The sequence below is a fragment of the Dichomitus squalens genome, assembly GCF_000275845.1.
Source record: "Dichomitus squalens LYAD-421 SS1 unplaced genomic scaffold DICSQscaffold_7, whole genome shotgun sequence".
NCBI lineage: Eukaryota > Fungi > Basidiomycota > Agaricomycetes > Polyporales > Polyporaceae > Dichomitus > Dichomitus squalens.
Window position 1 is genome coordinate 1,078,489 of NW_006766889.1, and position 13,660 is coordinate 1,092,148.

At 54.1% G+C, this 13,660-nt stretch overlaps 3 protein-coding genes across 3 annotated transcripts; 2 read left to right on the forward strand and 1 right to left on the reverse strand.

Moving 5' to 3' along the window:
- Positions 1-3,094: 3,094 nt before the first annotated feature.
- On the forward strand, positions 3,095-7,158 carry DICSQDRAFT_168339 (nonribosomal peptide synthetase 12; the record flags this gene model as incomplete). The annotated part of the gene is made up of 18 exons (XM_007363939.1): positions 3,095-3,638; positions 3,697-3,750; positions 3,800-3,888; positions 3,946-4,045; positions 4,105-4,122; positions 4,179-4,247; positions 4,300-4,358; positions 4,418-4,644; positions 4,709-4,802; positions 4,863-4,904; positions 4,959-4,994; positions 5,051-5,775; positions 5,832-5,884; positions 5,941-6,026; positions 6,079-6,237; positions 6,295-6,484; positions 6,541-6,927; positions 6,989-7,158. The coding sequence occupies 18 exons, from the start codon at positions 3,095-3,097 to the stop codon at positions 7,156-7,158; spliced, it is 3,102 nt and encodes a 1,033-aa protein (XP_007364001.1).
- A 489-nt stretch (positions 7,159-7,647) lies between these two features.
- DICSQDRAFT_168340 (uncharacterized protein) lies at positions 7,648-9,341 on the reverse strand (the record flags this gene model as incomplete). Its single annotated transcript, XM_007363940.1, has 11 exons — positions 7,648-7,929; positions 7,987-8,024; positions 8,079-8,149; positions 8,209-8,335; positions 8,400-8,458; positions 8,510-8,583; positions 8,648-8,701; positions 8,754-8,862; positions 8,916-9,002; positions 9,059-9,254; positions 9,314-9,341. The coding sequence occupies 11 exons, from the start codon at positions 9,339-9,341 to the stop codon at positions 7,648-7,650; spliced, it is 1,125 nt and encodes a 374-aa protein (XP_007364002.1).
- A 1,083-nt stretch (positions 9,342-10,424) lies between these two features.
- DICSQDRAFT_134885 (uncharacterized protein) lies at positions 10,425-12,542 on the forward strand. The gene is made up of 3 exons (XM_007363941.1): positions 10,425-10,654; positions 10,773-12,372; positions 12,425-12,542. The coding sequence occupies exon 2, from the start codon at positions 10,848-10,850 to the stop codon at positions 11,988-11,990; it is 1,143 nt and encodes a 380-aa protein (XP_007364003.1). The 5' UTR covers positions 10,425-10,654; positions 10,773-10,847; the 3' UTR covers positions 11,991-12,372; positions 12,425-12,542.
- The last annotated feature ends 1,118 nt before the right edge of the window (positions 12,543-13,660 follow it).

Consider the following 13,660-nt stretch of genomic DNA (forward strand, 5'->3'; position numbering starts at 1 on the left):
CACACCCGAGGAGAACGCAGTCAACGCGATTTTGTGGTGAGGTTTGACATCGGAGCACGCCGACGCCTCAGCTCTTGCATCCACCTAAATGATGGTCTCGCTCCGCCAAGGCTTGCGGCTGTACGTCGGCCTTTGATGAGCTAAACCCCGAGCGAAGGACTGCACCATAGATGCGGCGATTGTGCTGCGAACAATGGCGACATTCAATGCCAGTGAGTGCAAGAGGCAAGATCATAATCCAAGTGCTGTTACAGCCCTCGCTAGAGCATTCATATCTAGCAAGCGAGTTTGTCCGGCGTTTGATTGGGCGGAGACAATATGTCGCCGATGCATTCGCATATGCCTTCGGGGATGTGTTCCATCCTCCGGGTATGAAGCTGCCGGTGTTTCCCTACAAGGGATTTGCAGATCTACGCTGACATGCGGGAACGTCGATTCGTGACCGGTCGGAGTGTTGAGCGTGTTCGCTCTGCTCGTTCCGAAACATACCGAACGAGAACCATCCAAAAACATCCGGAGAGGGTAGGATTTGCTCTGTTCGCCACGCCGCCCGCTATACCGCCTGCCGGGCTGATTATGCTTGACGAGCTGCCGGGTTACAGTAGTACTATCGTCGACATCTATCGACCAGATAAGAAGCGTGCACTCGCCTTCTGTTCTGACATCTTGTGGCCCGAGCTTTGGTGTTTATGACGTTGTGCGGCACCTATCATAGATCATGCGGGTGCCATTTGGGCGTTCTGCGTCGTATGACGGCCAGTCTCGATCGGCCCTTTGTGCATTCCAGATTGGTGAATTAGCTTCCCAATCGTAATGTTGAAAACTAAACAGCGGCTAGGGAGGGGCACACTCCGATCCCGGCTATCCCAACCGCGGATCAGTACCAAGACATCGCCTGCAAAGTCGTGTAGATGGTATCTGTAGATGTGACATTTGCTACAGCCAGAATAGAAGAACGAACCTGAGGTCAATGAGTTTGTTCAAAGCTGTGAATGAGACGAGACTAGCCTTGAGGTCGAAGCATTATGCTCGTGAGTTGCGAGCGAAAGGTAAGAAGGCTTCCTTACAGCAGGCGCACAATTCTCGATACGAACCTTCTCCGTATATGATCTCGAAAAGTTGCCGCTACAGATGTTGTTGCAAAGCACGAAAGCTTTCACATATTTTGACGTGGCTCGCCGCGACGAGTCATACCAGAAGTGTACTCACGTTGAATTTGTGAAAGAATGGAAAACGACCGATTTCGAGGCTGAGCTCCGGATAATTACCCGACCGTCGCAGCTAGCCATGGACCGCGTACGAACCTTCCCTAGCGTTGCGCTGACTTCGGAGCACCACATAGGAAGCAGGTGGGCATTCAGTTGTCCGATAGTCGCACTCCGGTATTGTTCCACAAGGTTTGTTTTCTCGCTTTATGCATAGTATGTGACAGATGTTGCTGTCACTGCGCGACGCCTATCGTACAATGTCGTAAGCGATGTAAGTTCGGGGTCAAGCAGATTTGTTGGAGCGGGAAGTTGCCACAGATGATACTGAACTCACCACTCCTTTAAAACGAGTGCGCTTAGGAGCCCGCGCGCGATACTCCCAGCCCACGAACATAACAATCACCAATCTACATGCCCAGACCGTCCCGCGTACCCCTCACGATCGAAGGTGAGGATCGTGAGCGAACCTTGACATCGTCGCCGATGATGGGATCCAAACCAGATGCTGGCACCTATGCCCTCGTTGTCGCCCTTGCCAGCGGCCGTACTCCGCCGTCGTTGGCGACTGTCTTGATGTCGTCAGTAATCGACCTCAATGAAGCCATGGCCAGCTGCTCAGGAAATTCGGTCAGTCATTCGGTGCAGGCCAGTATACCTATGTAGCTCGGCCTATGATTCCTCTCTCGTCAGGTGTGTTAACGTCGACGCATCATCTCCAATTCGAAGCTCAATGTCGCATCCTAACAGCAACCCAACTTCATCGGCGGCCACAGACATTTCCTCGTAGGGGTATCGACCTCATTGCCTTACCTAACCAACCGAGACGTTCAACTCACTCTCTGATATCGCCGATCGCAACAATCAAGCTCGCATACAGGAATGAGCACGAGAGTTGGCGTTGTCTAGGTTGAGGCCCTGGTGCGCGTTGACGTGGATTTTAGGATGTGTGCGCAATCGGTGTGTCCATCCAGCTCGTCATCATTCTGCGACTACCGTGAGTAAGATCTGGCTATCTCCTCACGCCAAGCAAAGGCCATGGTGGTGAGAGGGACTGCCCATACTGATCAGGTACGTGGGGGAAGAACTTCGGCTCTCACGCAATCGTACGAAAGGTGGTGACCCTCGTGCTGACTTCTCCAATGGATCCCCACCGGAATAGACCCAGAGACTTGGGAAGAAAACACCTCCTTACGGTATGCCGCCTTGTCTATCGAAGCGGGTTTTACGCGCCGACGGCAAAGTCTGCATACTCACTGGGCGTAAGCCCTCGAGTTTCTGCCGTCCGATCTTCCTACACGGCTGATCGCTCCGGAGGCGCTCCTCTCGCGCAATGCTATATCCTGACAAGCACATGTATCCCTCCGAACATCTCCATCATCATGACATCTACGAGCATGATTCAATGCCCGATACGATCTCCCCGGGACACTCGACTGCTCAAGCAACTGTACGGTGGTGATCATGCGCCGACATTCCTGGATCTGCTTCGTCCGCGCTGTCTCTGGCACATGCGTTGTACCTTCCCTGACATGATGGCTGAACGTCGGCTCTTGTCTAGTTCGCAACTTTGGAGTTTGTAAGGGGCAGCCGCTTCTGGCAGCACGAGGACGCCATCCGTTTCCGTGCAGAGAGGGACCAACTCCACGGCTGCGTATATGTCGTCTTCGGGATATAAAAGCCAAGTCGATTCGCGCCTCGCTACTCCGTGCTCATCTTCTTCCTTCGCCGCTGTCAACTTATTTCATTACAGCGCTGTCACCTTCTTTCCTTGCGCCACTCTCATCTTTCCCGCTTTCATCCTGTGTTGTTTCACCTCCCAACTCGTGATAGACTCCAAATACTCCTTGTCGTACACCTCCGCTGGTGTAACCCCACACTTGCCAGACATGACCGACATCATTACTCCCCGTTCGCTGTCGCTCGAGGATCAGCAACGATTCGACCGCTTTAGTTATGGTCCACGTCAGCCATCCCCTTTCAGCTGCATTCACCATGCCTTTGAGTACCACGCTACCGTACAACCCGACGCAATTGCAGTGGAGCATCTTGGCGACTCTATCACTTATGCCGAGTTGGATCGTCAGGCGAACATTCTCGCCAACCATCTCCGGTCCTCCGGGGTTCGCCCAGGAGTCCGCGTCTGCCTATTGGTCCAACGGGGTATCCTCATGGTCGTCGGCATAGTTGCAGTGCTGAAGGCTGGCGCCGCATACGTACCGATGGACGGTACCATCGTCACGCAGTCGACCCTGGAGCACGTCTTGAAGGACTCCGAGGCTAAGCTGGTGCTGACGTTGAAGAACTACGTGCACCGCGTGTCCGGTACTCCAACGTTCTGTTTGGAGAACATTGCGGAGTTGCCGCAGGTCGTTTCAAAGCCTCAGGATCTGAGCGCCTCGACGGATAGCATTTATATCATCTACACTTCGGGTCTGTCATATCTCTATTGGAGTCAATACGTGGTGCTTGGCTTACCTGCTATGTATAGGTACTACTGGCAAACCAAAGGGCGTCGAAGTCATGCACGGTAACGTCACCAATCGTGAGTGCCTCCCACGATAGCTGCGGGGCTGCATCTGATCTGTGTCAAGTGGTATGTCTCGCCCCGGGAAACATCGAGATGCGCCCCGGGCGCAGGGTATCGCAGCTTTTGAACGTGGCGTTTGACATGGCCGCATGGGTAAGCTTCTGCTCATGCTGCCGATGAACCACTTTAACGCCCGACCCCACATGCCAGGAGATACTCGGAAGCCTCAGCAATGGATGCACGCTTTGTGTTCGCGGCAAATCCTCAAAGGAATGGCGCGCGGTCATGAAGACTGTGGACATTGTCATTGGTCTGTCGCTCTTAATGCTAAACTGGTCTTCCTGCGCCTGACGTAGTGTGTTTTCTCAGCAACGCCAAGCATGTTGGGTGCGCGTCCTTAACGAGGCGCTTCTGCAGTCGGACGCTGAACTACATGCTTCTAGCTCCCCATGACCCCGCCGACTACCCCAATATCAAGGTCGTCGCGACAGCAGGAGAGCCATGCCCATTACGTATGTCACAAAGTCCGCACTGATCAACGCCGCTAACCTCCACGATACGCAGCTCTTGCAGAAAAATGGAGTAGAGCAGCTCACTATTACAACAGTTGTGGTCCCACGGAAGTACGATCCTCCCACGTCTGCTATCCCTCGATTATCATCACTGAAAGCCTGTGTGACAGGTTACGATCGTAAACACCGTCCGTTTGCACACGCCTGGAACGCCCTTGTCCATCGGTGCGCCCGTACCCAACACGAATGTCTACATCCTAGACGAGGACGCGAACCCTGTGCCAATCGGCGAGCCAGGTGTCATGTGGGCCGGAGGAGCATGCGTGAGTAAGGGCTATCTACACCTGCCGGAGAAAACGTCCGAGCGTTACAGACGTGATCCATTCACCAACAATGGGTGGGTCAATAACTCCACTTCGTTAAGACGTGCGCAGCAGACTCATAACAGCAATATGCTACAGGAGCTACATGTTCAACACCGGAGACCTGGGCCGGTGGCGCGATAATGGAGAACTCGAGCACCTGGGACGTGTGGATGACCAAGTCAAGGTCAAGGTACGTCAGTCTGCACTTCATTGGGAGGACTCTCCGCAGCTTCTTCGCCGCTATGCACAGGGCTTCCGTGTTGAGTTGGATGGAGTCTCCGCAGCGATGCAGGTACAAGAATTCTGCTCTATCCTCAGAGTAGCATTCTGACCTCCATTCCCGTAGACCTGCACATCAGTCAAACACGCCACCGCGCTACTCGTGCGCCATCTTTTTGTTTCATTGGTTTAGGAAGCTCTTGACGCTTGCACTGTCAGATCGAGAACGAGCTTTGGGGATTCGTGACCCCGGAAACTGTTAAAAGCGAAGCCGTCAGCGCCGCAGCTTCGCTCATCCAGCCTTACTACGCCGTTCCGACGCAATACATCGCCATGGACGACTTCCCTTACACCAGCAACGGGAAGATTGACAAGCGCGCTCTCCGGCAAATGGCACTTGACAAGATCACCCGGGCTCAGGCTGAGAAGGAGCAAGCCGCCCTTGCAGCGAAGGCAAACTTATACAGCCCCTCTCTACACTCCGGCAAGCTTCTGGCAGACGCCCTCTCCTCTTTGCCGCAGCCAGTCCCCGTATACCAAAAGGACGGCAAAGGCACTCGTGATGCAGTCCTCCAAGAAAAGACGGAATCCACTAGTTTCAGTTCCAGTTCCACGATTGCGGCTGACCCGGAGAAGAGTGAGATCTCTTCCGCCCACGAGGCTGGTAATGCCTGGGACGGTTACGAGAACGACGAGCTTCCCGACAAAACCCAGGGTCACTATGTACGCAACTTGCGCCACCAGATCTTCTCATTGTACCGCAGACTCTTCGGCATCGTCTTCATCACCAATCTGGCGGTGTTCATCGCGACGCTCGTGAAGGGTAGCGTGAATGCTCAGCATCTTGGCCTCGTCGTCGTCGCGAACCTGTTCTGCGTGATCCTCATGCGCCAGGACTACGTGATCAACGCGTTCTTCACGGTGGCGTGTTCGGTGCCTAACACGTGAGTCACACGCTTCCTGGATGTCGAAGACACGCTGTCTGACAGATTCGTCAAAGCTGGCCCTTAGCAATACGCCGAGTCGTCGGCAGAGTCTACCACATAGGAGGTTGTGAGTGTGTCTTTGCTTGCCTGCGAGTCGATCAGAAAGCTGAATCTAATTTTAAGTCCACTCTGGTTGCGCTATCAGCGGCCTTGTCTGGCTCATCCTCTTCACCGCGCAGGCTACGAAGGAGGTGCTCAATAGGGAGCAGGTGAGCACTCCTGTTCGCTTCGAGGCATGAGGAATACTGAAACGAGTGACAGACGTCCATCGCTACGCTTGCGATTACCTATTTCATCCTCGTCCTTTTGATCGGTATCGTGCTCTTCGCATACCCGAAAGTCCGCAGCACGCATCACGATGCTTTCGAGCGCTCTCATCGTTTCCTGGGGTGGACTGCCACGGCCTTGGTTTGGTGTCAGGTAAGTCTCACGACCGCAGAACCTTGGCAGTAATAGCTCATTCGTTTACGAACTTAGGTTATCCTTTTGACAAACGATTATCGCTCTCCCGAAGAAAACCTGGGTCACGCACTCGTCCATGCGCCGCCTTTCTGGCTTGTTACAGTTATGACGTGCTCGATCATTCTCCCCTGGCTGAGGTTGCGGAAGGTTCCTGTCCGTGCAGAAGTTTTGTCCAAGCACGCGGTCAGACTATACTTCGATTACGGTCTGTCAAAACTACTTTGTTCGTTACGCCTTATCTGACGCTTCTCGCCTATACAGTGACGCCTCGCCCTGGCCATTTCACCCGCATCTCCAAGAGTCCCCTCATGGAATGGCATGGCTTCGCTACCATTTCCGAGCCAGGGAAGACTGGTTACTCGCTTGTCGTATCACGTGCTGGAGACTGGACGAGCAAGATGATTGAGCAACCTCCTAAGGAGCTCTGGGTCCGTGGCGTTCCCTGCTATGGCGTGCTCAGAATCACCCCGCTCTTCCGCCGCGTCGTCTTCGTGGCTACGGGAAGCGGTATCGGTCCCTGTGCGCCTTGTATCCTAGAGCAGCGCGTGCCTATTCGGCTTCTCTGGACGTCCCCTAATGTCCGGCAGACGTTCGGCGATAAGTTCGTGGACCAAATACTCTCCGCGTCCCCTGGGGCTGTCGTTTATGGTATGTGTCCTTCCCTTTCCTCCGAATCGCGTAAGGAGCTCACATGTGCCGCTCTTGATAGACACGCGGACGCACGGCAAGCCGGATATGGTAAAGCTCACGTACCGCATGGTCAAGGAGTTCAATGCAGAAGCCGTGTGCATCATCTCGAATCAAAAGCTGACGCGAAAGGTTGTGTACGGTATGACCAGTAGAGGTATTCCTGCGTTTGGAGCTATCTGGGACTCATGATCACGACATATACCTATGGACCTTCTGCTGTCGCATCGCTAGATCCTGTATCTCACGAATAACTTATCATCGTACCGTAATGCATGACCGTCCTGGCAAGTGTCGCTGTGCCGGATTGAGACATAATCTGCAGGGCAGTAGGGGCAACGACTTCAGCCTGAGTGACGTGAACGGTAACGGAGATTTTGCATTGTGTCGTCACAGATCGCCATGCCAGCACTAGATCCTCTGCTGAGGCCATCAACCTGGCGACGTCCACGGGGGTAGTGATCCAATAATTGCTGTTGATACATAGTGTAGCACGAGAAACGACATGTATAGTAGTAGGATTAACACGCGCAAAGCATGTATAAAGTAATGATTGTAGTGCCTAGCTAGAATCGGAAGCCAGAATACAGAGGAGAGTAGCCAAAATGAGCGTGCATGCAAACTGACTGATGTGGAGCATATGAACGACCAGTGCTGATGCGCGCGAGACGCCAACACATCCTATATTCGTATAGGCACCCTCTCGACGGTAAAGGCGTCCTCTGGCCGCTTGATGACCTCTACATTGCAGCCGACGATGTTGACCCGCGCCTTGAAGTACGCGTGTAGTGCGGCAAGGCGCGCTTTCTCGCTCGCGTCGCTGTCAGTACGCTCGAGAAGATTGTCGTCGAACGAAGGCAGCGGTGTCGGAGCACGAGATGGAGGCAGCGTCCTGGGCTCCCTGAAGAGACCGCAGAGAGTGAAGGGGCAGAGGAGGATGCGCGACCACGTGCGAATGACGTCCTGGATGAAGGATGAGACGCAGTCTAGGATTACCATAGTATGTGACTAGATACGTACCGGTTGTGAGGCGAATATCAGGAAGAGCATCGTGCCGACTATCAGAAGCGAGTCAGTGCTGACAGCACGAAAGAAGTCTACAGTGTGCTTACTAGAAGCAGCAAACATGTCAGGGAGTACACTAGTGGCATTAGCAGCAGGAGAGAAAGTCACCAGAGTGACCCTGAAGACGACATTGTCAATGAGCAGGTCATGCACGGTATGCTGCCGAGGCCTTCTTACCCTGACGCAAGCATGGTGTAGAGTATAAACACCCCGACACGTATAGTCAAGTGAATATCAACGCCAGTGCTGAGCCCCGCACGGCGAAGAGCCGTCCAATTACGTGATAGCATCACCACCAGGTGTACTGGGAGTTTTGGGTCAGTTTTTGAACTGATGTATGAAGGAACCAAATACGCAGCATACGGTACCTTGGAGGGCAGCGGCGATAAGACAAACCACTGCTGTGAAGATAATCATAACGTCGTTGCTAGGAGATTCGGTGTAAACGCAGCTATTTGAGAGTGCGAATGGAACCTACTAAGAATCCTCGTGAAGGGAGCAATAGAAAAATCTCCGTGAGCGATTCACTTTCTCTGGATGCTGTAGACCAAGCTACGACACCACTTGCATGAGTCTACTGCGAACACGTTTGGAACCAGCGATAACGTCAACTCACACGCAGAGCGACGGCTGCAAAGCAGACGTGCGTGATGTAAGGGGCAATGAGCAGCTACTCTGTTGTATGAGGAGCAATCGGCTAGAGCTTGGAGGGTGGGACGTACGCAGATAGTAGTCAGATGGCTCATCGGCGCCCTTGGCCCCCTGTTCACCTTGGATTGTCGGAATGTAGACCATATGTAGTACACGAGTGCAAGTGCGGCAACGGAAGTCCTAGTCCGAAAAAAGCGTGAACAGGGGAATCGATCGGTCTACTTTAGACTCACATAGGCGGGACCGGGGAGATCAACGCCATCTGCGCGATGCATAGGCCCCTTTCTGGTTCAGGTCCAACTTGCTGGCCATTGTAAAACCTTCTCTCAACGTCAGCTCCGATACTTTCAGCCGAAGAAAGCGTTCGCTAGCGCACAGAAGCAAAGAGACGACGCCGGTGATGATACAGGTCGCACAGACGTTGACCACGGTCGGATGTCGTTTCCCAGTGCGGGAGCAGAGAAAAGTAAGAACTAGCAGGGGCAGGAGTATCTGGTCTCCGGCGATCTCAAAGAAAAGCCAGACAGTAAGGTCGGTGGAAGCAGCCGAACCCAAAACTTGGGAATCAACGCCTGTCAAGCATGAGTACCATCAGCTCTGGATGATATTTATAACGAAAACGGAGGCGCACGCTTGCTGTGGAAAGGAATGTAAACCATTCTGCGCCGCCGAAGTAGAATGGGAAAGGAGGGAATATCACTCTTAACGTCTGCAAAAGACCAGACCAGCCAGCTGTCAGAAAGCAAGGGAGCCTCGCAGTCTGCCTGCAGTCTGGTGGGAGGAGTAACCTCAAGTCAAGGAAGGCGAAGCCTGGGAGAGTCGGCCCGGCACGCGCAGATACAAGGTTAATGAAGGTGAAGGTGCTTGAACGAGCCGGGACAATAGTGAAGGAGGATGGGAGGGAAAGCGAAAGGCGAATAGAGAAAGGAGGCTGGGGGCGATGTCCCCTTTCATAGTGACCGCATCTGCGGTGGGAGAGCACCGGGCGGATGTCGTCGCGACATGTTTGGAACGGGCGCGTGTCGAAGTCGATGGCATGCGACGTCAATGACGGATGGAAAACGACGGGCGCAAGTAGGTCAAGACGTCCCAGCGACAGCGCAATCGCAGCATCTCGCCAAATAAGAAACAGTTTTTGCTGGACACGCAGGAGCCACGGGCAAAACACCGATGTCGCGGCATGGTGGACGACGGTGAGTAGCGGATCCGGAGGTGCGCCAGAACTCTCGAGCGGTCTCTAGATTGAGATAGTGCATCCACATGATCTTTGGTGGCAGAGACTCTGTCACGCTTCTCACTAGAGTGCCCCGTCTCATCTGGAGGCCTTGAACCTGTGAAGCGGGTTGCAAGAATTGCTACTCGGTCTGGAGGCAAACATACTTATACGGACCTGCAATGAAGTCTGTGAGTACCCGGCAGGACCGAGCCGCGTACACACACTGAGTTGAGCCGGGCATGGCGGTGGTTCGTGTGTGTCGTTGCGCATACACAGTACTGTATGTGCTGCTTCGCTTGCCACGGCCGAGTGCATTGATTAGAGGGGCGGCCGACGCGCGGAGGGAGTGCCTGGGCATATGCCGTTAAGCCAACACCGATCCATGTAGCGAGTTTCTCTCGAACAGTGATAGTGCCGACAGTACAGCCAGACAAAGACGGTTTCCAGGCAATGTGGAAGGGAAACGGAGTTGCAGTGTGTGGACAGGAAACGAGGCGCGGAGGAGGCGCATGCAAGGACACGAGGTGGCTTTCGACCACCACCTCGGTCAGGTCTCCCCAGGCACTCACACTCTGTAATTCGGACTCTGCATTCTCCTTGCTCTCTGTGGCCGGCGGTTGTTACGCTTTGGTGGCCTTCACTGTTTACGAAGTTACACGCAACGATCCTCACAGTAGTTCGGGGCCAACTCCTAATGATCTTCTGGCTTGTGCAAGTATTGCGCAAGCAACACCCAAAGTTCCGGAACACTCATTGGTAGGTTCTACCTTCTGTCGAGACGGCTCTCGGTCGCTGAGTTCAACGGCGCCTTGTTTGTTTTGGGTCTCATTTGCATCGTGTTTCACGACGCACTCGTTCCGGGTCCGCTCCGAAGATAAGAGCGTCATAACATCCTCACAAAAGAGGCCTCAGTCATTCATCCTCCTCCTTTCCGCCGACCGGGTATCCTATGGCTGCCTACTACATCTTGCAACGGCCGTCGCCTGTGTCGAGGGCATCTTCCCTCGCCACAGAAGGAAATGGTACTACCGACGCCCAAGAAGACGCCACACCTCTCAACACCATATCCGCCGACCATTCCATATACATCTTTCCCAACCCGCCCTCCGCCCCTCCCAGCCCCCTTAGCCCTGGGTCATCACTCTTCTCTGTACCTACCGACTTCGAGCCGTCGGAGCCATCCTCTCGTGACGCAAGATCCCGCACGTTATCCAATCTTACAGATGTTGCAGCATCTGCCCCAGACGGTGGCGTGGAAGTCGCACGACAAGTCTCTTCAGATGGAGAGAATGAGATAGAGATTGATGTCGAGCTCTGGGAGCTGAGCACTGACCCGGATCACGCTGCCGAAACTTCGGACACGGACGAGTCCTGGGTGCTCGAGGAACAGGTGCAGCGAATCAACGCCGAGGCGATCGACGTCTCCTTCGTGAGTCCATCGCATACGCCTTTCCGCGCCCGCAAGCTCTCCGCTCCCCAATCTCCCAATACGGCAGCGAAACACTACTGGGTCCTCCGTCCACAGCGCCGGCCTCGTTCGCACTCTCGCGTTCGGACGGTGAGCAGCATCTCGTCGTTTGCGCCGCCGTCAGCACGTCGGTCCGCTCCCCATCCGCGCATCCACATCCCTCTGTTGTCCTTCTTCGCCTCCCTACTGTCCGTCGACCTGGACGACCCCGCTCTGCGTCTCCTCACCCACGCCGATCCCGGAGACGCAGAGACGGTCCTCTTCCCTGGGCATACCGCTGCCCAGCTTCTGTCTCGGGGCAGGCTGCATGAGCGGGACCCGAACAGGGATAGGGAAGCAGATGCAGACACGGATGTGAGCGGCTTGGACACGGAGGAGGAGCCGCATGGCTTGCCGAAGCTCCTGCTCGCCTCGCTGTCGGACCATTCGACCGTTGCTCTCCGCTCGCTCCGCGCAGGGCTCGCGGTCTGTGCATCGCATACTCCTGACTCGTCGCTCCCGATTCCGGGAGCCCAGGGTCTACTTGGATTGTGGCGCGTCGTTGAGGAGGTATGCGCGAGAAGCAGTCAGGCATGGAAGGAGGTGTGGGGAGGGTCGTCAGAGCCGGATGCGGGTCCGTCGTAGCTTCGCATGTCTCGCACTTCGTGGCAATGGACTCGAAGTAACTGGTCTCTACGGTACGTCTGCTAGTCATGGAGTTGTGCCGCGTGTATGATATCTCTGTACTACTAGTTCACTGCACTTGAGTGGATGATATAGGAAAGTCATCGCAGAGGATACCGTCCTCCTGCTCATGGGTCAAAGTACTGCGGCAGAGCCCTTTCGCGGTGTAAATGGAGGCTTGTCAGTTCGTGCTCAGGCTGGAATCCCAGGATATGGCGAACGCTTGTGCTATGACACGCGACAGCAGTGAGCCACGGTGTGCTGATGCGTAGTTGATCAGTACGAGTCGAATCGTAGGAGCATCCAAGTTCATTATGACCTGACGCGATGTTATGTCGGGAAGGTTTGGTCTTCTTATTTGAATAACAAGTATGGTATACTGATCTAGTTCTCAGAATGAAGTTTCGACGCCCCAGACACTGGCACAGAAGTCCGACTCCTGGAGAGACACCTACTTCACGGCCCCAGCTATCTTAATCTACACTGTGTTGATCCGGCGTTTGGAGAGGAGAGGTTAATGCGTGGACACACAGATAACGTCAGCGACCTTTGGCCACACGAAGGGCCCTTTTGCATATTCCGCTGGTCAGTGTGTCGGACGTGGCAGAGACACAAGCGCCGGCCCCGCGGTTCGCGGTCACAGGGATATCAGTAACATTTGGGCCAAATAATTCGCGTTTTACTATACAGCGCCTTGCATAAGTCCGTGAACGCGCTGATTTTTTTCTCTCCGGCGTCTACGCTAGGCGACCCTAAGTAAGCCACATTACGGTCACGAAGACTTCTACTACGCCATAACGGCACGTCACAATTGAAGAGCTACTGACTCGATATACAAGAAGTTCATTATGTGTATAATGGATAAGAAATGTTTGTATCTCATTTTGTCCTACATATGAACGCGCATAAAGTGGTCTAATGCTCATGTTCTAATCTCCACACAATTCACCTGCTTACTTCATGTCTGGAGCAAAGGCGCAATCGCGAGGGACGTGTACTTAGTGGCAGCGCCTCCTGCATCTCCAGATCTCGCTAGACATTGTGTTGCCATGTCCCATGTTGAGCGTAAGAGAACGAGGCTAATGGTCTGCAAATCGCACTGCAAACGTTTTGACCGTTGAGGGTAATCAATTGCGGTCCTTACTTTGTGGAGCATCACCTTCTATTTGTTCAGAGAACATCAGTTGTCACGGACGTTGGACAGACGCCCCTTTTTGCCGCCCATTCCCTTCCCTTTGACGCCCACCTTCCATTTCCGGACCGTTTCCTTTCCTAGCTCATCCCAGTTTGGACACTGTAGATACGTTCCCACAGCCGCATGCTACGTTCCCGTGATCGCCATGCCCTTGCCTTTTCTTTCTCGCCCTTTGTTCCCCCTTTGTCATCTTCACTGCCTCGCTCTCGTGCCTTGTCCTTGGTTGCTAAGCAGCCCCTCCTAGTATATAACGGACCCCCCCTAGGCGCTCCCTAGTCCCCATCTCGACCTCTTGGTCATTGGGACTAGGTGAGTGACCATAGTGTTGTATCTCTCTTCGATTGCTAATGTATAACTTGGTCATTGGGACTAGTCTGTCGCTATCTGCGTGAAGACTAGCTTCGTAGGTCTTGTGCCTTCGTGCCGGCTCCGCTCT

Coding starts and splice junctions, on each gene's coding strand:
- DICSQDRAFT_134885 (XM_007363941.1), top strand. CDS start 10,848: ATGGCTGCCTACTACATCTTGCAACGGCCGTCGCCTGTGTCGAGGGCA.